Source organism: Sycon ciliatum, chromosome 2, assembly GCF_964019385.1.
Source record: "Sycon ciliatum chromosome 2, ocSycCili1.1, whole genome shotgun sequence".
Classification (NCBI taxonomy): Eukaryota; Metazoa; Porifera; class Calcarea; order Leucosolenida; family Sycettidae; genus Sycon; species Sycon ciliatum.
This window is the reverse complement of record NC_088644.1, coordinates 6,536,038-6,558,009: the sequence shown is the minus strand read 5'-3', so window position 1 is coordinate 6,558,009 and position 21,972 is coordinate 6,536,038. Positions and strand designations below refer to the sequence as shown.

The following is a 21,972-nucleotide window of genomic DNA, read 5'->3' as shown; positions in this document are numbered from 1 at the left end:
ACACAACGAGAGCACTATGAGCTGGTGTAGTGCGGATGGACTTAGTCACATCTAGATAGGCTTTGATGCATTCCACTGGGCACAGGATCGGGTCAGCCGGCAGACCTGGCACAAAGAACTTCTGCGGGCCGCCAGAGCGTTGTGTTTTGGTGACGTGAGTCAGCTCAAACTCGACACCATCTGCCAGGAAGCGCATTGCGCGGATATCCAAGTGACAGATCTCACTTACTCTTGCTGCCTTAGCCAGTGCGAGCAGCATGCACAGCTTCCAGGACAGGTGCGACAGGGTCAAAGCAGTATTCGGGCCCAATGACCGAATGTATTCTAGAACAGTGGCCACGTCCCACGTACGTGAATAGCGAGGCAATGGCGGTCGTTGATTGTAGATACCACGCATAACCCGGACGACGCTAGGCGATTGTCCGACGGGTACATTATCGTGGAGTGGCGGTACGGTGGATGACACCGCCGAACGGTACACGTTCAGGGTACGGTATTGCTTGCCTGCCTCATACTGTGTCGCTAGAAAGTTGGCTAATTGAGTAGGGTCCGCCGATACGGGATCCACACGTCGTTCGCAACACCAGCCCACCCACTGTCGCCATGCTGACTGATACGTTGCGTTGGTGCTAGTTCGCCAGGAGGAGAGCCAGAGAGTGACAGCTCCCTGCGAAAGGCCTCGCAGCGAGGCTGCTTCCCGGAGATACTCCATACGGTCAGTCGTAGGCGTTGTGCCTGTGGATGGACTTGTCCCTGTGGGTCCAGAACGTCTGACGACACTAGTCGTAGCGGAGCACTGCAGGACATTCGGAGCAGCTGAGGGTAATAAGCCTGTGACTGCCAGGCTGGAGCCACCACGATTACCCGTCGAATGTCGTGTTGCCGGATGTAGCGAAGACACCGGGTGAGCAGGCTGAATGGCGGAAAGGCATAAGCATTCTCCCATAGCTCTGGAGGGGTGGAGAAGGCATCCACTGCTTCTGCCTCTGGATCTGGACGCCAGCTCAGGTAGCGGGCCAGGCGAGCATTGTGGCGGGCCGCAAACAGATCTACACTCAGCGGGCCGAATGTCTGTTGGATGGTAGTAAACAGATCGTACGGGAGCATCCAGTCGCCCGTCTCCTCCACGTGACGGGACAGATAGTCTGCTGTGTGATTCAGGGCTCCTGGCACATGAACCGCTTCCAGCTCCAAGTGTCGGGCTGCAGCCCACTCCAGCACCTGAATCGCAAGCGTACACAGACGCCGAGAATGAGTGCCTCCCTGATGATTGAGGTATGCCACGGTGGTCGTGTTGTCGATTTCCAACCGGATGGTTTGGTTGGATGCGTTGCGGAGCAGGCTTTTAAAACCTAACCATACCGCGATCAGCTCTTTCCAGTTGATGTGGTGCGCAGCTTCGGACTCGTACCATGGCCCCCCGGCATGCGCCGTATCCACAGCAGCACCCCATCCTACATTGGACGCATCTGAGCTCATGGTGACCGTGGGTGGGTCTCTGTGCATGGGTATCGGGCACCCCGCCGTCGTTATCCACCAACGCAGGTCGCTGCAGGCCCATTCGTCCAACTGTTGGGTCTCGAGACGGTGTGCCAGAGCCTCGTTCAGCAGGAACTGCAGTCCCCGGACATGAAGCATAGCGAGGTGTACTGCAGGGCGCGCTGCAACCATCTTGCCTGTCAGTGAACGCAGTTCGGCGAGGGTAGCAAATCCCTTGTTGCGCAGGCGACGGCACTCGGAGCGAATCTTGTCCAGCTTGTCGCGAGGCAAGGAAAATTCCATGCGCACCAAGTTCACTTCGACTCCGAGAAACGTCAGGATCTGCGTCGGCTCCATGATAGATTTCTGGCGGTTGACTATAAAGCCCAGTCGTTCTAGGAGGGCTGCCACAAACTGGATCTGCTGCGCCACTAGAGCAGGGAGTGTGCTATCAACAGCCAGTCGTCCAGATAGACAACGATGAGCAGACCCATTGCACGGAGCCACGCTGCTACTGGACGAAGTACCTTGGTGAACGTGCGGGGTGACTCCGACAGACCGAACGGGAGGCAAGTGTACTGCCATACCTGGTCGTTCCACATGAACTGGAGGAGGCGTCGGCTGTGAATGTGCACCGGTACCGAGTGAAAGGCGTCCTTCAGATCGAGTTTCGCCAACCACCAGTTCGGCTGAACTAGCTCGGGTACGACTGCCAACGTTTCCATGTTGAAATGGGAGTTGTCCACAAACTCGTTCAGCGCTTTGAGGTTGAACACTAGCCTCCATCGACCACCACTCTTGGGTACCATGAAGTGCGTGCTCTTGAATGTCGCGTCTCGCACTGTAGTGGGCTCGATGCCCCCCGCTGCTGCCATGTTGGACAGGACCTCCTGCAGAGCAACCTGCTCCGCCTGAGCCAGGTGCATATGTCTCGGAGCATGCCGCTGATGAGGGCGAGCCAGCAGTGGGATGCGCAGGCCATGCCGGACGGTACTGCGAACCCATGGGTCCGCCGTCAGTTGCTCCCAGTTCTGCCAGGCCACCGCAATGCGACCAGCGGGTGGAGGTGGATGATGTACCTCCCATCGCCAAGGAACGGGAAGCTGCAGCTCCGATGATGGTGTTGGCGATTCCCGGAGCTGCCCCGCGTGGCCCACTACTGGGCCTGAGGGCGAGGTGGTGACTTGCCCCTCGACCCTGGTGTCCACTGCCCTTGCGGTCTTCCGCGGTGGGGGCGAAATGAGCCTCGGTGGGGCGGCTGCTGGCGGTCCCTGCCGTATTGGCGACTGGAAAAGGTATGCAGCTTTGGGGTACGCGATGACTGGAACGCGAACCCCTTTCGCTGAAAACCCAGCTTTGGCTGTGGCTTGCGCGCCAGCCTCTGCGCCTCATTCAACGTCGCCTCGGATTTCACTTTCGTGGAGATGGCTGAGATAAACTCCTCACCAAACAGCTCCTTCCCAGTGCCTGGCGGTGGGATACCTTTGGTTACTCTTGCCACGTCTTTGTCCACAGCCTCGATGATGGACTGGCGGCGGATGCCATTGATCGAAGCCATCAGGTCTCCGACCAGGACAAGTGTGCGCTGGAGCACATCCTTGACTTCCGCCGATGGTACGGAGAGTTCCTCCACTGCCGGAACACCTTCCTCTGCCTCGACCAGGGCGGAGAGCATACATGCAGCCGGACCAGAGAGCGATGCCACATCACGTTGAACAGCCGCCCACTGTGAGTCGGATGTCTTGGGGAAACGGGAACCAGCCCAGCGCAATACTGTATCATCCACCTTGGGCACATAGGCTGCTGCCGTGTCAGGCCGTGAATGGTCCTCGTGCATGGCCTTCCGCTGCTCGTCAGAGAGCGGAGACCGAAAATACTTCTCAACATAACTCGTCACCGCCTCAGGGGCGTTGAAAAGGAATTTGCGACTCGCCACCGCAGTGGCCGGTGCGAAGTCCAGAGCTCTGGCGGCTCGTTTGGCTGCAGGCTCTCCGATATTACTAGTGCCAGTATTGGCTGCATCACCGCTGGACTCCAGGACCTCAGTCCCTGGGCCAGGCAGTGCTTCGTTCTGGGCGGAAACACAGAGCCCTACAGCCCGCTGTGCAGCCGAAAACGGGTCATGCGGCTCTCCAGTCGGAGCTAGCCCGTGCGGTGGTAGATAAAACGACCCATACTGGGCCATAGGCCGGGTAACCTCCATGCGGCATGGGCATAGCCGGCACCCCACCACTTCCGCAGACAGTGGGGGATGCGGCAGAAAGCAAATCACGCTGAGTGGGCTGTGGTGGCCTCTCAGGCACAGCATTCCCACTCTGGATCTCTGCAGCTCCACGATTTGCCACAAGCGGGTCGTGCTGCGTGGGACGCGCAGAACCAGCCGTCCCCTGACTGGGGAGGTCACTAACGGATGACATGGCTCTGCAATCAACACGTATGTAGGCTATACGGCTACGTCCAAAGAGAAATAAATCTGCAACTGCAACAATTTGAAGCGAAGAAAAAGGCCAAAGGAGTGTGGGAAAGGGCGGGAATATCAAGGGACCGAGGTTGGAGTTTGTGTAAATTTTCTCTTTAAATCGCTGTGAATTATTTGAAAAGCGAAGATTTGAGGCCTAACACACTGTCACATTCGTAGCCGGAGCCTCCGAAGTGTAACTGTTTCTCTGCTGGCCTCACCTCACATCAGCTCGAGCGCCTAGAGCGTCTACTCAAGCGCGCAGTCCGCTGTGTTTACAACGCTCCATTTGCATCCCCATCTGCGCCGCTGTATTGCCAATTGCGCTTGCACTCGCTAGAAGTTATGTACTGCCACAAGCTCCTTGGCTACACTTGGCGCTGCCTTCAGGGTAAATGCAGCACATTGCTTACCGATATGTTCAGTCCTCTTAATGCCGGCCGTGCCACACGTAGTCAGGGAAATTGAGCACTTAAATTTCCAGTCACTAAGACATCTGCTGGCACACATTCTGCCTCATTCCAATGTGTATCACTGTGGAACAGGCTCCAGCCCGACATTAGGAAAATCCCACATAGTCCGCAGGCCAGGGTGCAAAATTCGCACTTTTCGCTCCGAGCAGAAGGGTACCAAGGTTTGACTATACGAAATGATAGAGTGGTGCTAGGGCTTTCTTATCATGTATCTCTAGTCCCGGGATTCTTGTCCTAAGTTGACCAAATCAAAGGAATACTATTATTTTGATGTTGCCATGGTAACGGAAGTCGAAATTCAAATTTTACCACCTTTCCTATGCTGTAAGCAGTTCCAGTTTTTTGCTTTGCCAAAGAAAGACCAAGAACCACCGGTATCCAAGGTTTGATGATAATCGTGCAACTAGAACCCATGCTGGGGTCGCCCGCAGTACGACAATTGGGTGCATACAAAAGGTCAATACCATTGCACTGTAAGTACAGTAGTTGGGTAGAAGGGGGGTGCTCGGCCCCTCGATTAGCGATGCAGAATGGGGTGGAAGGGGAGGCTCTCCCCTCGTGATATACCTGGACATTTTACAGTCTTTATCACTTCTTGTGGGCCTTGTTTCACAATACAATTCAGAATGCCCTTTGGTATACAATAGCATTACAATCACTGATAAGATTATGTCCAATACATGGATCGTCTTTCGTAATGAGCTGTAGTCAAATCACATTGGGGATCGTATGTACATCAGAAGCAAAGAACAGAGTACTCATCACAAGTATTATAATGTACATGAAATACACATGTAGGTGGGCTTCTCCATGTGACTGGGCCATCATCTGAAACAAACTTCGGCTGTTATCAAATCCAAATGAAGGTGTAGAAAATATAAAAGAGACAAAAGGAAGAGTATGCCATCACATGGGCATTGGACAATGTACAATCTGTGAATGAAGACGTTAGTGAAGATCGGAGGGCTGCTAGGTTGATGATCGTGGGATCCGCATCTTGCACGAACTGCTGCCACCGCACCCGATGCAAAGCCTCTGCACCAACCTTGTGCAAACGCACAGCTCGGTTGTATTGAGTCCCGTCTAACGCAGACGAGGCAGAAGATGGTCCAGCTATCCCGGACTCAACGAACAGATCAAGGAGACCTGCATCACGGAAACGCTTCCCGATGATGGCGAGGAACGTGCAGGCTGCGTGAAACGCTCCCAATCTCAGCACCACGGGTGAGAACTCGTCAGGCCGGTGGTTAATAATGTCCAATGCCTTTGCGTAAATGGCTTGGTCCACTACATTGATGCTAAATGGGAGGCCAGCATTGGCACATCGACCAAGGCACTTTCTGAGGATGGCGTAGACTGTTGACATGTCAGTTGGTGACGAGTTGACTACAGGGCAGTAACCTATGGCAGACCGTGGTGGGATGCATTGGCGTTGAAGCATGGCATTAAATGCCGACCACGCTGGAACTGTCTGGTCTTGATCAGTGCGGGACAAAATGACGTTGCCGATGTCACCGTCCTTTGAAGCCCGTGCAAGCTGCCAGATGAAGTCATCCATGGCCACCGCGTCAGAACAGTGAGGCAGTGAGGTGTCCAGCGTCTCCACGTCAACTGCCTCATGGCGCTCTGGGTTGACTTTTGTCGGGCACACTAATTCGGGAAGAACCTCAGGTTCGAGGGCCAGCGTACGCTTGCGTTTTCGTGCTGGCTCAGCAGGAGAAACATCACTGTCAGGGCGGCTTACTGATGAAGCACGGGGCTGGACAACAACGGTGTTGGTGCAGTGTGTGGTCCCTTTCCCGTTAAGAGTCTCCTCCTTTAAGTCGTTATTATCTGCTACATGGTAGAATGGCCGGTGGGGGTCAATGCCACCCGGTAACGCATCCACTATGTGCCCGTCTCGCACTCGCCGCTCTGCCATAGCAGTCTCCCTTTCCAAAACCTGGGAGTAGGCAATGGTGTGCCCAAACCGGTTAAGCATTTTCAGCAGCTTCTCGCTCCGGTAGAGGTGATGTAGGGTCAGTCCCAGAACAACATGTTTGGGGCACGGCAGTCCTGATGTAATATACAGCAGATCCTGGCCAATGGAGGAGACGTGACGTTGCAGCTGCTCATCCAAATCAACTTTGTCCTGACCGATGTCATCATGATGCTGGTCAGTCACTACCCAAGCCAGAAAGTTGTGGAGTAGGCTGGGTAAGCATGCGTTTGCTTCAGCAACTGTTGGGATTTCCCCGCTTGACTCTTGGGCCTTTGTCTCCTGGCACGCAGTCTGTAAAAAACGTGCGGCGTGATATACAATACGCAGCCGATCTTGTGCTACAACACCTTCACCTCCTGAAGTGTTAGCTGCATTGTCCTCCTCCACCCAAATATCATCATCAACCCCATCCGAATCCCTCGCCTCTTCCACCTCGGCATACAAACTGGCTATTATCTCACTGGCATGGGCATTAGCGAAAACTAGCTCAGCCCTGTTCCGGGACGGACGGCGCACAAAAGTGACAGATTCACCAAACCGTTCTGTGATAGCAGCTTTGGTTCTGTCATTCCTAGCAGTTCCATGTACTGTCGCGTTGTAGTCTGCCGTAAGACGTGAAATGCTAACAGCAGTGCGTTCCACAAACAGCAACTGGTGTACTAGGTGGTAAAAGTCTTCGATGTTTCCCTCTTGTCTTGGTGTTGACAACCAGCGATTCATGCGATCCCTCCCAGCACATGCTGCTTTTCAGTAATGCCACTGCCCGCTGTATTATCATTTCCTTTACTGGCCTAACTGGCTTTTAATACTTTATTACCCACTCTACTCAGTATCATTACCCACTCTACTCAGTATCATTACCCACTCTACTCAGTATCATTACCCACTCTACTCAGTATCATTACCCACTCTACTCAGTATCATTACCCACTCTACTCAGTATCATTACCCACTCTACTCAGTATCATTACCCACTCTACTCAGTATCATTACCCACTCTACTCAGTATCATTACCCACTCTACTCAGTATCATTACCCACTCTACTCAGTATCATTACCCACTCTACTCAGTATCATTACCCACTCTACTCAGTATCATTACCCACTCTACTCAGTATCATTACCCACTCTACTCAGTATCATTACCCACTCTACTCAGTATCATTACCCACTCTACTCAGTATCATTACCCACTCTACTCAGTATCATTACCCACTCTACTCAGTATCATTACCCACTCTACTCAGTATCATTACCCACTCTACTCAGTATCATTACCCACTCTACTCAGTATCATTACCCACTCTACTCAGTATCATTACCCACTCTACTCAGTATCATTACCCACTCTACTCAGTATCATTACCCACTCTACTCAGTATCATTACCCACTCTACTCAGTATCATTACCCACTCTACTCAGTATCATTACCCACTCTACTCAGTATCATTACCCACTCTACTCAGTATCATTACCCACTCTACTCAGTATCATTACCCACTCTACTCAGTATCATTACCCACTCTACTCAGTATCATTACCCACTCTACTCAGTATCATTACCCACTCTACTCAGTATCATTACCCACTCTACTCAGTATCATTACCCACTCTACTCAGTATCATTACCCACTCTACTCAGTATCATTACCCACTCTACTCAGTATCATTACCCACTCTACTCAGTATCATTACCCACTCTACTCAGTATCATTACCCACTCTACTCAGTATCATTACCCACTCTACTCAGTATCATTACCCACTCTACTCAGTATCATTACCCACTCTACTCAGTATCATTACCCACTCTACTCAGTATCATTACCCACTCTACTCAGTATCATTACCCACTCTACTCAGTATCATTACCCACTCTACTCAGTATCATTACCCACTCTACTCAGTATCATTACCCACTCTACTCAGTATCATTACCCACTCTACTCAGTATCATTACCCACTCTACTCAGTATCATTACCCACTCTACTCAGTATCATTACCCACTCTACTCAGTATCATTACCCACTCTACTCAGTATCATTACCCACTCTACTCAGTATCATTACCCACTCTACTCAGTATCATTACCCACTCTACTCAGTATCATTACCCACTCTACTCAGTATCATTACCCACTCTACTCAGTATCATTACCCACTCTACTCAGTATCATTACCCACTCTACTCAGTATCATTACCCACTCTACTCAGTATCATTACCCACTCTACTCAGTATCATTACCCACTCTACTCAGTATCATTACCCACTCTACTCAGTATCATTACCCACTCTACTCAGTATCATTACCCACTCTACTCAGTATCATTACCCACTCTACTCAGTATCATTACCCACTCTACTCAGTATCATTACCCACTCTACTCAGTATCATTACCCACTCTACTCAGTATCATTACCCACTCTACTCAGTATCATTACCCACTCTACTCAGTATCATTACCCACTCTACTCAGTATCATTACCCACTCTACTCAGTATCATTACCCACTCTACTCAGTATCATTACCCACTCTACTCAGTATCATTACCCACTCTACTCAGTATCATTACCCACTCTACTCAGTATCATTACCCACTCTACTCAGTATCATTACCCACTCTACTCAGTATCATTACCCACTCTACTCAGTATCATTACCCACTCTACTCAGTATCATTACCCACTCTACTCAGTATCATTACCCACTCTACTCAGTATCATTACCCACTCTACTCAGTATCATTACCCACTCTACTCAGTATCATTACCCACTCTACTCAGTATCATTACCCACTCTACTCAGTATCATTACCCACTCTACTCAGTATCATTACCCACTCTACTCAGTATCATTACCCACTCTACTCAGTATCATTACCCACTCTACTCAGTATCATTACCCACTCTACTCAGTATCATTACCCACTCTACTCAGTATCATTACCCACTCTACTCAGTATCATTACCCACTCTACTCAGTATCATTACCCACTCTACTCAGTATCATTACCCACTCTACTCAGTATCATTACCCACTCTACTCAGTATCATTACCCACTCTACTCAGTATCATTACCCACTCTACTCAGTATCATTACCCACTCTACTCAGTATCATTACCCACTCTACTCAGTATCATTACCCACTCTACTCAGTATCATTACCCACTCTACTCAGTATCATTACCCACTCTACTCAGTATCATTACCCACTCTACTCAGTATCATTACCCACTCTACTCAGTATCATTACCCACTCTACTCAGTATCATTACCCACTCTACTCAGTATCATTACCCACTCTACTCAGTATCATTACCCACTCTACTCAGTATCATTACCCACTCTACTCAGTATCATTACCCACTCTACTCAGTATCATTACCCACTCTACTCAGTATCATTACCCACTCTACTCAGTATCATTACCCACTCTACTCAGTATCATTACCCACTCTACTCAGTATCATTACCCACTCTACTCAGTATCATTACCCACTCTACTCAGTATCATTACCCACTCTACTCAGTATCATTACCCACTCTACTCAGTATCATTACCCACTCTACTCAGTATCATTACCCACTCTACTCAGTATCATTACCCACTCTACTCAGTATCATTACCCACTCTACTCAGTATCATTACCCACTCTACTCAGTATCATTACCCACTCTACTCAGTATCATTACCCACTCTACTCAGTATCATTACCCACTCTACTCAGTATCATTACCTTCATTGGCCTTTTATACTTTATTTTCCTTTTAGTCAATATCATGATTGTAATTAGGCAAATTTGTCTGTTTGTTCTTCGACTCTAAATAAACAAACAAACAAAACAAACAAAACACCCGACCGCAATTTTTTAGGGCATGCAAATGATTATGTGCATACATGTACATGTATGTACACACGCGACCCCCCCCCCCCCCAAAAAAAAGAAGTCCAGACATCGACCTCAGAAGCAGCCAGGATGCAGCACTTGGTGACGACGAAACGTTGTCTTCTACATGTATCTCCGATTCGCAATCGGTCCTGAAACAGCATCAGCTCCGCCACTGCGTCGCTCATTGACAGAAGTTTTCAAGGACTTTTTGGTAGGTGAGAGCCTGGATCTGATGGGACAATGACTGCGCTGGATCGACTACAGTCAGATTTGATCGACTTAGCTGGCTTGATGGAGAAAAGCTATTCGATAATGATATCCCCGGTAGTACATTGGGTACTGCACTTGCCTGCGACCCGAGAGGTCGCGGCTTCGAGCCCCGCAGTCGCACATCTGACTGCAAAATCCCCACGACGCAGCTCACCAGATCAAGGTGTGTAGTGGGTCCTCTGCACTCAGTAGAGTCAAGTCGAGCGAGCTGCAACTCCCGGTTCCGAAAGGCGGGCTAACGCTCCTACATGGCTACTTCCCCTTGTCTACCATGGTGTACCAGGTGTACCCCCAAGACGAAAATGATAGTATAGTAGCCGACTGCACTGCACTGGCCGAGATTTAAAAAAAAAAAGCACAATAATTGTACAATAATGTACAGTCATGTATCACTGTATACTGTATGCACATGCCCGCGCACAACTAAAATAAAAAATAAAATAAAAAATAATACAGACCGACCGACGTCGCGACCCTGCATGCACGGCTGTTACGACAGGCCCATTTGGCAAGATGGCGGCGTATTTCGAAAAAATACGCCATAAATCCGGATACGGTAGATCACCATGGATTCGCGTACGCGTGCCCAGCATCCCGTACGCGTCTACATGCGATCTGTGCAAGTCGAACAAGAAGCTGGCCAGAAAATCAAATTTTCTGTTGTTTCTCTGGCGAGCACTAGCCCATATTTTAGAGTTTTATCTCTCAGTGCTGGACAGTAGCGACTTTCACGGGTCAAGGAAAACGAGTCGTTGGCCAAGTACGAAAAATGTCCAGGTTGGAAGGCCCACCAAACACCCGCTCAAGAAGATAGAGCTCGGCACAGCAAGAAATGCGCTGTGCCCCAAGACCCAACCTGGACAAGAAGAGTTCGCTGTGGAAGACATTAGTCTTCAGTAGTAGCTGCCTTCCGTTTACGTGGCACAGTTTTCGGCCTGAGAGCTGCGTTTTGGGGCAGCGTTGCAAGGAAGTGCTGCTCTACGCACGTGCGAAGACGATCCGAAGGAGATGGGATCGCAAGGAATTTTCTCTCCAAAGTGTTGATCTCTGCATGGATGGACTCCATGCCCTGCTCACCAAGAAGGGACAAGCCCATGCCGAAGTGATCCATACAGGACACTACATGCTCCTCGAGAAGGTGCAATTTAGGCGTTATATTGCCCAGCTTCCTGGCGACGATTTCCTGACGACAAGTGGCGAGGAAAGTTCTAATGTGGTCGACCAATGTGCCCTTTGTGCTGTTGGAAAGGGGGGTTCTTGTTGAGAAGATCGCTCTGCATGCTGCGTACTCAGAAAGCAGACGATGGTACCTCTCCTGCAGGGTTTTAGCTGTTTGTGCAATATTGGCAAGCTCAGCTTCAGCTGCTGGTGTTGACGGTTGAAGACTGCGGCTGTTTACAACCTGCACTGGAGCAGACGTCAACTCTTTGAGCACCTTTGCCTCAAGAGCACGGTGGATGTGGTTGCCCACAAAGGCACCAGAATGGTAGGCTTGCCTTTTAATGTTGTATTTTTGCAACACCTGTTCCAGAGAAGAAAAGCAGGGACCAGCAGCCTTGCCATTCTTTTCAACTAGCTTTTCAAACTCTGTTGAAAATGTTTGCAGGTCTTTTTCTGACTCTTCTAGAGCCGTTTGCTTTTCTTTCCACTGCACCTGCAATGCACCCGCCAATAGCTGTACTGACTGTACAGGCAGACCATGTTGCTGAGCATACAGTATAACATACTGCAGCTGCTGTGCAATGGCTTGGTGCTCTTGTTGAGCTTTGGCGAGAGTGTTTTTTTTTTCTTCCACTAGATTTCTAGCCTCGACAAGTGACCGGAACGTACTTTGGTCTGTTTCGGCCATTTCTAGGCCTGGACACTTAACTAGGTCTAGGTCTAGAGCGCGTAGCTCAGTACAAAAGGCATCGTAAAGGTACGGAAATATGCCAAGATCCAGATGCAAAACTGGAATACATACTTGCTCCAAAGCAATGGGCAAAATACAATGCCTGATAACATTGTTGTGATGCTTTGCATTGTGTAAGACAGCACCAGAAGATGTGAACGTAGTGAAATCTCTCGAGAGTGTGTCGAGGCTGCGATTGCTGACGGGAGTGCGTTGCTCTTTCTCCACTTGCATGGTCTTCTTTTCGCAGTGGCAAAACAAGCAAGGACGCACCCCACTGGAGCCCGAAAGGCCATAAATTGTCGTAAGGAACTCGTAATCCCCAGACAAGACTAGTCTGATACATTTCCCTTCCCATGCTGTGTTCAGCAAAGTCTCAACCTGTGGTCTGTAGCGGCCAAGTGCAGTTTCGAGATTGGCTGCAAGATCCTTGGCAGTAAAGAAGCATACTGGCACTGTGTTTTGAGGGGCATTGGGGTTGGGCACATTCAAGATTTGGCAGCAGAATTTGAAGCTACCACCACCATGGTCACCCCCCAATTTCACCCAAATTTCATCACTTGGCATGCCATCATGCCAGGTCAGTGTCTCTGCAGACTTGTGCAAGTCAAGGAGATGTGTAATGAAGGACACAAGATCTTCAATGTACACCATTGGTGCAAGACAAACACTGCCACCTCGTGCAGCAAAGGGAATTAGTTCTGTTTTGAACTTTGGCAAGTCTTGAAGGGACTTGCGAACTGTGCGTTCGGACTCCATGCATACACCAAAAGAAACCAACCACTTCTGCAGTTTCCTGAGCTGGTGCCAGGGAAGGTGCAGGTCTGCTTTAATGGCCAGTGCAGTGCCAGGAGCTGTACTGCTAGGTCGAAGACCAGCCTCAACCAGAAGGGCATCACTATCCCTTTTGCTCAGTTTCTTCAAAGTGGAAGCGAGTTGTGTTGTCGCTCCAGCAACACTGCCACACACAGTTTCTTGCTGTTTTTTTAGATGTGATGCTCTTCTCTTCAGCGTACTGGGACTGGCATCTGTACTGTCCACCATGGGAATGGGTGTCCTAGTCCAAACCTGGGGCCTCCCACCTGTCCTGACCTCTAAACTATCCTTGTTGGCTTTACCTCGAACAAGGTGCGCCAGCCCGGTGTCACACACATTACCTCGTAGCTTGGATGGTGATGCCGTAAGCAAATCGTTAAAGGTAGTACTGGCTGTTATTGTAGGAGGTAGTGGTGTGGATGGTGTGTGTGGATTGTGGGGACATTCTGCAACATGTGCACGAAGATGCTGTAGCTGTACTTGCTTCATGCATCCTACCCAAGTAGACTCATGAAAGTCGCAACGCAACACCATCTGGCCAAGTATACCAGCCACAATACGGTGCGGAGAAAGTAACTGCTGTGCATGAAGTTCCTTCTTGCAAAGAGGGCAGTTGTTGTTCATAGCTAGCCAGAAGGAAATGCATGGTGTGCAATATAAATGACTACAACATGGTGACTCCACTGCTTGGTTGGCAATGTGGAGACAAATTGCACACTTCACATCTGCATACGGTTGTGCAAAGCGTTCCGGCGCAAGCTCAGCATCTGCCTTATATATAGGTGTAGCTATTGCAGAAACAGTTTGCAATGTTTCGTGAAGTGTTGGTGTCGTTTGTGCACAAGGCTCAGACAATGCATCTGCTTTGGCAGTAGAGCAGCTAGTACTGCAAGGTTCAGAAGAGGCGTTTGGCAATTGCAAACCACCAATTTTTTTTTTCTTTTTTCTTCCCCCTTGACATTGTTGGCTGAGCCTTGTACATAGCTCACAACCAGTGCGTGAATGTGGAGACCATTCTTGCAGAGGTCCACAACCCCCTGAGCCAGATAAAGGCTTATTTTCTTCATAAGATCTAGTAATTGTTCTGTGACAATTACTGCACATTTGTGGTGGGTGAATATTGCTTTTGTCAAGCAGTATGTCCAATTTTAATACAGCTTTGGCTGCTTCTGGGTAATTTGAGACCCTGTAAGTCGTGCCATGACTAGTTGAGGACAGTCGCTGGCCACCAAAGCGACAGACAAGCTGAAGATTCTCCAGATGCTTATCCATAACATACAAACATCAGTAAAAAGAGTACGTACAGAAGGCCACTGCGGGCGGAAGAACGCAGCTGCGGGAGCTTGGCATCCACCGAAAGGGAAAGATGGTGGGTAATGCCACAAGGAAAAACTGACGCCAGCGCCAGGAAAACTACGCCAACAGCACAAATCGTGGGCAAAGGGCACCTACTCAGCAACAGCGAAAGGGCTACGGCGTAGGAAACGAAAGATTCGAAGACAGCAACAAAGGAGCACTTCTGCTTCGTCCTCGAAAGAAAAATTTGGTTCTCCAAGGAGCGCTCGTGATGGCGAAATATTTTTGCCGCGTTGCAGTCCAGCGCGGTGAAGAAATCGGCTTTCCAAGGGACTTTTGAGTATCGAAATCGATGCAGAAAGCTGCAAACTGAGAACCACAGTTTGAACTTGAGAACGGGAAATCCCCGAAAATCACTCAACGGCCGAGTTCTCGTTCCCGGATCGAAGTGGCAGGATTCTGCATGCATGTAACAGCCGTGGCATGGTACATGGTACGCGTATACGGCCGGTACGCGGATGATCATGACATGAGTGAAGTGACCCGAAATACATGCTAGTGATTGTATATTCTAGCCTAGGTGGCTATCGACTCTGAAAATTTATCTGAATATGATCGAGTGCAGTGACATCATGGACATGATTCATGATCGTGGTGCACCGGTGATGCTAAAAATGATTTTGAAACCGTTGGAAATGATTGTATTATAATTACTGGTATGTTGTCAATGCATGATCCAAATTTGAATAAGTCTTTGAGTTTTGAGTGTGTTTGGTTTGACTGTGCCGTACGATTTTGCAATGGCGGTGGCTACGGATTTCTGGGCTGTTCCTGACGATGGGAAATGCGTGTTTTGCCAGTCCGATAGAGATGGCAAGTCCAGTCACGCAGCAGGTAGTCAATTGAAAATACTCAAGTGTCTTCACGTATCGTGCAAATCCTGTGCAGAGCAGTTTCTTCGCTTCAACAACACTATTCGCTGTGCTCGATGTCAAGCAGTTACACCAGACCCTGGTCCAGGTCGTAAACTCACCGAATGCCTCGTTAGCTGGCCGACCCAGCAATCGACTGTGAGTCCACACAGCGATGAGCAAGATGCGTCTGACCCAAGTGTTTTGCAGCCGAGCCTGGGCGAGGCATCTTTTTGCCAGAATTCGGAATGCGAAGATGCGGACGAACCTGCTGAAATGCACTGCTTGACGTGCGATCTTCTGCTCTGCAGCATTCACTCGGTAGCGCACCGACGGAGAAAGAGTCGCCGTGACCACGAGATGATCGCCGTTTCATTGAACCGTAGGTCTAATACTAGTGACCGGTGCGTGCTGCACAATGAAGATCTACGATCCTATTGTAAGTCCTGCAATGTGTTGATGTGTGATATATGCCAGCCAGGCGATCTGAACACTGAACATAGAGATCACGAAGTTGTTGAGATAGCCACGGCTGCTAAAGATCTGAGAGATCTTCAGGAGGAAGGATGCGAACCTAAAGTATGTCGCTTGTCGGAAGGGATCGAGGCAGTCAAAGCCCGCATTGACACCATCAACGCCGAGACTGAGAGCATATCTGCCAAGATCAATGCTGACGTGGCGGCTGCTGTGAAGATCATTGAGGGAAGAGGTGATGAGTTACGTCGTGACTTAGACCGAGCACGTTGGAGCGTTGTCAAGCAATTGGAAGAGATCCAGAGCTGCAGAGAAGATGAGCTTCGTCGATACAACGCTGCCCTTCACCTCAGCAAACAACTTGATGACATTGATGCATTACAGGTTCTCTCCAACTTCGGCCGCAGCAGCAGCACCGGCGATACAGATAGGGACAAGTGCGATGAAGTGCAAGAGGAAGAGAAATCCGGTGAGAAGAAACCCAGAGATACCGCAGAAGACTACAACCTGAGCTTCCAATTTGAACCTGAACTGGAGCGAGGTGCCAAGCTTCTAAAATGGCCCTCGCCGGACCAAGCAACGTCTGCCAGTGACAAGGGCGGTGGAGTGGATGCGTCCGCTTGCCAAGTCGTCAACTTCAATAATGGTGCGAAGTCAAAGTCTGTCGTCATTTCCAAAAAGGGTCAAGTGGCAACCCGGAATCTCGCCGTTACGAGGAACAAGTGGTACAGCGTCACAGCCAGACATCCGCCAGTTATGTACCATGTGGAAATCGTATCTGGTCTGCCTTTCCTGGGCTTTGCAAGCACTAGTACAGCCATCGTGAACTCCGGCGAGTGGCAGCACTACGAGAACAAGTTCACTGGATGGGCACCAAATGCTCCAACTATGGGGCATACAATCGGCGGTGCCTTGGGTCAGCCATGGAAGGAAGGTGACATCATTCAGTTAACACTAGATACCACAGCGCACACGGCAATTGCCCTGCACGAGCGTACTGGCGCGACGGATACGATCAGCATTGATAACAGTCTCTTCCCAGTTTCCTTCCGTGCCGAACTAAGCAGCGAATCATCCATTCGCCTTCTTCCCAAGCTGGCATGATCGGTCCACGAGAGAGAGAGAGAGAGAGAGAGTGAGAGAGAGAGAGAGTGAGAGAGAGAGCCACTGAGACAGCAAAACATGCTACTGCAGATGTGTGGCATCGGTGTTCACATCTTTTTGTTATTTGTACATAGATCAGCCTCTTACATAGTCCGCTACTCATTGATGGCTTGCACACAGTGCTATTGCTTCTTTCTACCAGGCGGAGTGGGTCATGGTCGGAAACGTGAATTTGCGGAGCAGTTTTGTCCCCCAAGTCTTTTTACTCGTTTTACAAGTAGTTTATACTATCACCCTCCCCTCCCCCTCCCCCTCCCCCTCCCCTACTCTCCCCGTTGATACGTTACTATTTATTCGTTAAGACTTGGGAACGGAAACAAAACATGTCATGAGAAAGAACAACAGGAAAAAGAAGCACGCTCAACTAATCCGTGTGTGTGCGTGCATGCAGTACAACTATGACGTAATGAATATAGATACACATCACGCCCCTTCGAGATGTTGCGAAACCTGTGACAGCAACATCTATCATAAATAAAACAAAATGAAGAATGAAAACAACAAAGCAGAGACAGCAGAAATTGACATTAGTGATCAAGAGTGTCAATCATAGGACTGTCCATGATGCGAACCAATGTTTAAACGCTGGGGTGGCTTGCGCTGACGTGCGCTGCGGCGGGACGGCGGCGGCGGGGAAGAGGCGTCAGCAGCAGCCGGTTGGACAACAAGCGGTGCAGGCACAAGTGGGCGATACGGACGCAGGAATCTGCGGTTCCGCCAATAAATGCGACCACTCGGCAACTTCACTAGGTAGTCCCGATGATTACCGACAGCAACAATGACCCCACGAATAGACCACTGCTTGGTGCGCGGATGCTGAACATCCACGTGGGTGCCGAGGCGGAGCTGCGGCAACGAGGGACGAGTTGACGACTTGTCTGTGACGGAATCGTCGGATGGCATGGCAGTCTCATCACGTGTCGTCGCTTTGGAGAGCCAGGATGAATCAAACTCCCTCCAATGTGCAATGACGAATGACTGGAGAGAGCGGCCATATAGGAGCTCAGCGGGGCTCTGACCAGAGGAGCCAGGTGTGTTTCGCCATTCCAGTAGCCCTCGGCGGAAGTCATCTGTGTCAAGATTGCCATTCACGGTTGTCTTGGTGATAAGACGCTTCATGGCTTTGACAGCAGCTTCGGCGTGCCCATTACTCTGCGGGTAGTGGGGAGAGGACATGACATGGTTTACCTGCCAGCGCTTACAAAACTCAGCAAACTTATGCGAGGAGAACTGGGGACCACCATCTGTACACAGCACAGCAGGAACACCAACATCAGAGAACCAGCGACGGAATGCGAGTATCACGTCATGCGATGAGGTGGTGCGGCCAGTACGCGCGACACAGGGCCAACCGGTCAAACGATCTGCATACACAAGAAAGTCGTGACCTTGACAAGTGAACAAATCGGCAGATGCACATTCAAACGGGAGTGTTGGGGTTCGGTCGTTCAGCAGGGGCTCAGCTGGCTGGGACGACTGGTGTTCGCGGCAAGCAGGACAAGAACGAACGAGTGTATCAATGTCCTTGGTGATACCGGACCAGTATACAAGCTGACGCGCACGAGACTTAGTACGCACTAGGCCTTGGTGTGAAGCGTGGAGGTTGTGCAATACCTGAGCACGCAATGATTCAGGAACAACAATGCGGTTGCCCTTCAACACAATGCCATGGTCGACGGAGAGATGCTCACGTCCATTCCAGTACGCACGTAACGGAGCAGGCAACTTCTGCTGGCAATCAGGGAATCCAGTCAAGATACATTCAATCAATGACTGGTACGTGGCATCTGCAGCTGCAGCTTCCCGCAGCTCTGCAACCTTGAGATTCGCATTCGGCTCAGTGTCCGAGTGCACCATGCAGATCTGAATGCTGCGGCAATGAAGCGACGGGGCTTCACCAAGCTCATCAGTGGTGGAAGGAATGCCAACAGGATTCCGGGACAGCGCATCGGCGAAGGCATTTTCAGAACCTTTTCGCCAAGATGCCTGCAGCTGATAGGCTTGGAGCTTGAGGCGTAATCGTAGAAGACGCGGGTTCTCGATCTGATCCAACGAATATGAGTTGATGATCGGAATCAGGGGCTTGTGGTCGGTGACGACTTCAAATGGCGCACCAGACAGGTAGATGCGGCATTTGCGCACGGCCCATACTACAGCGAGCATTTCCAACTCGATGACAGCATAACGTGTTTCAGCATCAGACAGGTAGCGGGATCCACACTGAATAATACGCCACTGATCATTCTGCTTTTGCCAAAGCACGAATCCGAGACCTCTTAGAGCGGATGCATCGGTTTCAAGCCGGAGGTCTTGACCAACTTGATAGAAAGCGAGAACCGGAGGAGACAAGAGAGCTTCCTGTGTCCGTTCAAACGCTGCAGTGTGGCTAGCGTCCCACATGAACTCACGGGAGGTCTTGAGCAGGCCACGCAGAGGATTGGTCAACTCGGCTAGATGTGGAGTGAACTCACCACATTGGTTCACTAGACCGAGGAACGAACGGAGATCGGTTCTGTTGGCGGGTACTGGAAACTGGCGAATACCGGACGTCTTATCATCGTCGACGACCCAGCCATCAGGCGTGACGTTGTAGCCGCAGAAATGGATACGTTGCGTACCGAACACAAACTTGGCGGGGCTGAACGTGATACCATGCTCCCTGGCGCAGAGCAGAATCTCGCGCACGTGGCTGACATGCGACAGAAAGTCGTCGTCGTACGCTAGGCAATCATCGACTACCTTGCCGAGACGCGGGATGGCAGAGAACGCAGCATCAGTGCGCCGGTTGAACTCATCCCCAGCAGATATTAGACCCTGCGGGTTCCGTAGATAACGATATCTGCCGTACGGGGTGATAAACGTGGTGAATTCCTGAGCAGTGTCACTGAGAGGAATCTGCCAGTAGCCGTGCCTTGCATCGAGCTTCGTAAAGAACTTAGCAGAGCCAACTCCAGAGACAACGTCACGTGCCGTATGTACGGGATGCGCGGGACGACGGACTTGGTCGTTCAGCCGCTTGAAGTCAACTGTGAGGCGCTTCTCAGTGCTGCCCTTCTTGTCTACTATGACAATCGGATGGCACCATTCACTGGGCTCCGTCACTGGTTCAATAATCCCGTCGCTGACCATGCCGTCGAGCTGAGTCTTGATCTGGTCACGGAATGCATACGGTATTGGTCGAGCAGTGTGCACACAGGAAGGCTTAGAATCATGCTGTAGCTCAATTTCCATTGGCGGACCTTCCATTGGCTTAAGACCGGAATCCGAGAAAACGTCAGCGAACTCTTGCAGGAGCTGCTCACGTGTCCGCGCTAACTCAGCATCACTAGGACGAGCGCATGACGAAACAGCTGCACAGATCTTGGGTGAAGATGCACCCTCGTGTTCAGCGGTGAATTGGACTGGCCAATCAGGTGGGAGAAACTTCAGCGCACGCAATGAGGTATGAGAGAGCAGGGCATCGTGTAGACCCTTGTACACATGGATGACGGTTTCATGCTGCGTCTCACCGACTCGTAGAGTCGCACGTATTTTGGCCAGGTTGCATAGCGGCTCACCGGTCACAGCCTGCACACAGTCGTGGTCGTCATCTAAGTTCTCGACGAACCCACCGATCTGCGTGAGGTGCTCCTCGCCAATGGCATCAACGTCACTGCCTGTGTCTGGTGTCCAGGACAGTTGGGATGGCTGATCCTCTGTTTGCAGCATGGTCGAAACAGGTACTGTGCGACGGTCCACGCGAGACGCACGCTGTAGCTTCAGCTGTCCAAGCTTGGCAGCAGAGCTAGTCTTCGGCTGTTTCTGGCTCTTGCACATTCGCTGAAAATGCCCAATGCCGTGACAGGAGTTGCACTTCTTGCCCTTGGCAGGACATACAGATTTCGTGTGCTCAGAGCGACCACAATTCGGACAAGTGAACTTGGTCGCACTTGATGTCTCACTTGGCTTAGAGTCAGCTGGCTTGTGACGTTTCTGCTGCTTGTACGCCGACTGCTTGGCAGCACTTGCCTGGAGGCCAGGACTGGGCATGTGTGCCTTAGTGTGGTATGCTGCTTCCTCCGTCCGACAGAGGGTGACAGCCTGGTCGAGCGTGAGACCATGAGTTGCGAGCAACTTGTGTCGCGTCTCATCGTTCCGCACACCAATTACGACGCGGTCGCGCAGAGATTCCTCCTTGAGGGTACGGCCGAGGCCTTTGCACTGCGCACAGCAGCGAGCATCACACGTTCCACATAGGCTGTGTGACAAGAAGTCGCATGCACTTTGTAGTTCACACAGGGCTGTGTAAAACGCATTAAATGATTCTCCAGCTTGCTGGACACGCTGGAAAAAATCTATGCGGTCCAACAGTGGATTACGTTGCCGTCTGATATACGCCTGAATGCGCTCCAGCATCAGGTCGACGTCAGCTGAAGCTGGTATGCAGATAATATCCTCTCGGATAAAACGTCGCAGCTCCTCATCGAAACACTGACGGAGTGTTGCCACTCTGGCCTCACGAGCCTGGCTGGCCAAATGCTGGCAAACACTAAAATCTCTCCAGCTTTCAACGAAGGAGTGAAAATCAGCCAGCGTCGCAGACGACAATACGTGTGGGCAGGAAACACTGTTCACTGGCCGTGGTGCTGAGGTCTGCGAGGTGGACTGAGCTGGTGCTGAGGGCTGCGGAGTGAACTGAGGCTGCGATGGTGATAGCGACCTGCTCTGAACATTCTTGAACAGATCTTGCATCGCCTTATCACGAGCCTCAGCTGCACGCATCTGCTGCTCCATAAATTTCATCAGGACACCCATTTGAGATTCCTGCTGTCGCTCGGTCGCGGAGGACAGGTCAAATCCGGTATCGTCCTGTGATTGTTCCAT

The 21,972-nt window shown here is 50.6% G+C and overlaps 2 protein-coding genes across 2 annotated transcripts; both read right to left on the bottom strand.

Annotated features, from left to right (window-relative positions):
* Positions 1-534: 534 nt before the first annotated feature.
* Positions 535-1,836, bottom strand: LOC135808148 (uncharacterized). Its single transcript, XM_065321294.1, has one exon. The coding sequence runs from the start codon at positions 1,834-1,836 to the stop codon at positions 535-537; it is 1,302 nt and encodes a 433-aa protein (XP_065177366.1).
* Positions 1,837-17,652: 15,816 nt separating this feature from the next.
* On the bottom strand, positions 17,653-21,972 carry LOC135808147 (uncharacterized protein K02A2.6-like). The gene has a single exon (XM_065321293.1). It carries the CDS (start codon positions 21,970-21,972, stop codon positions 17,653-17,655), a length of 4,320 nt encoding a protein of 1,439 aa, XP_065177365.1.

What these genes read in the sequence shown, in the direction of transcription:
- LOC135808148 (XM_065321294.1), bottom strand. Translation starts at nt 1,836, where the DNA reads ATGGAGCCGACGCAGATCCTGACGTTTCTCGGAGTCGAAGTGAACTTG.
- LOC135808147 (XM_065321293.1), bottom strand. Translation starts at nt 21,972, where the DNA reads ATGGAACAATCACAGGACGATACCGGATTTGACCTGTCCTCCGCGACC.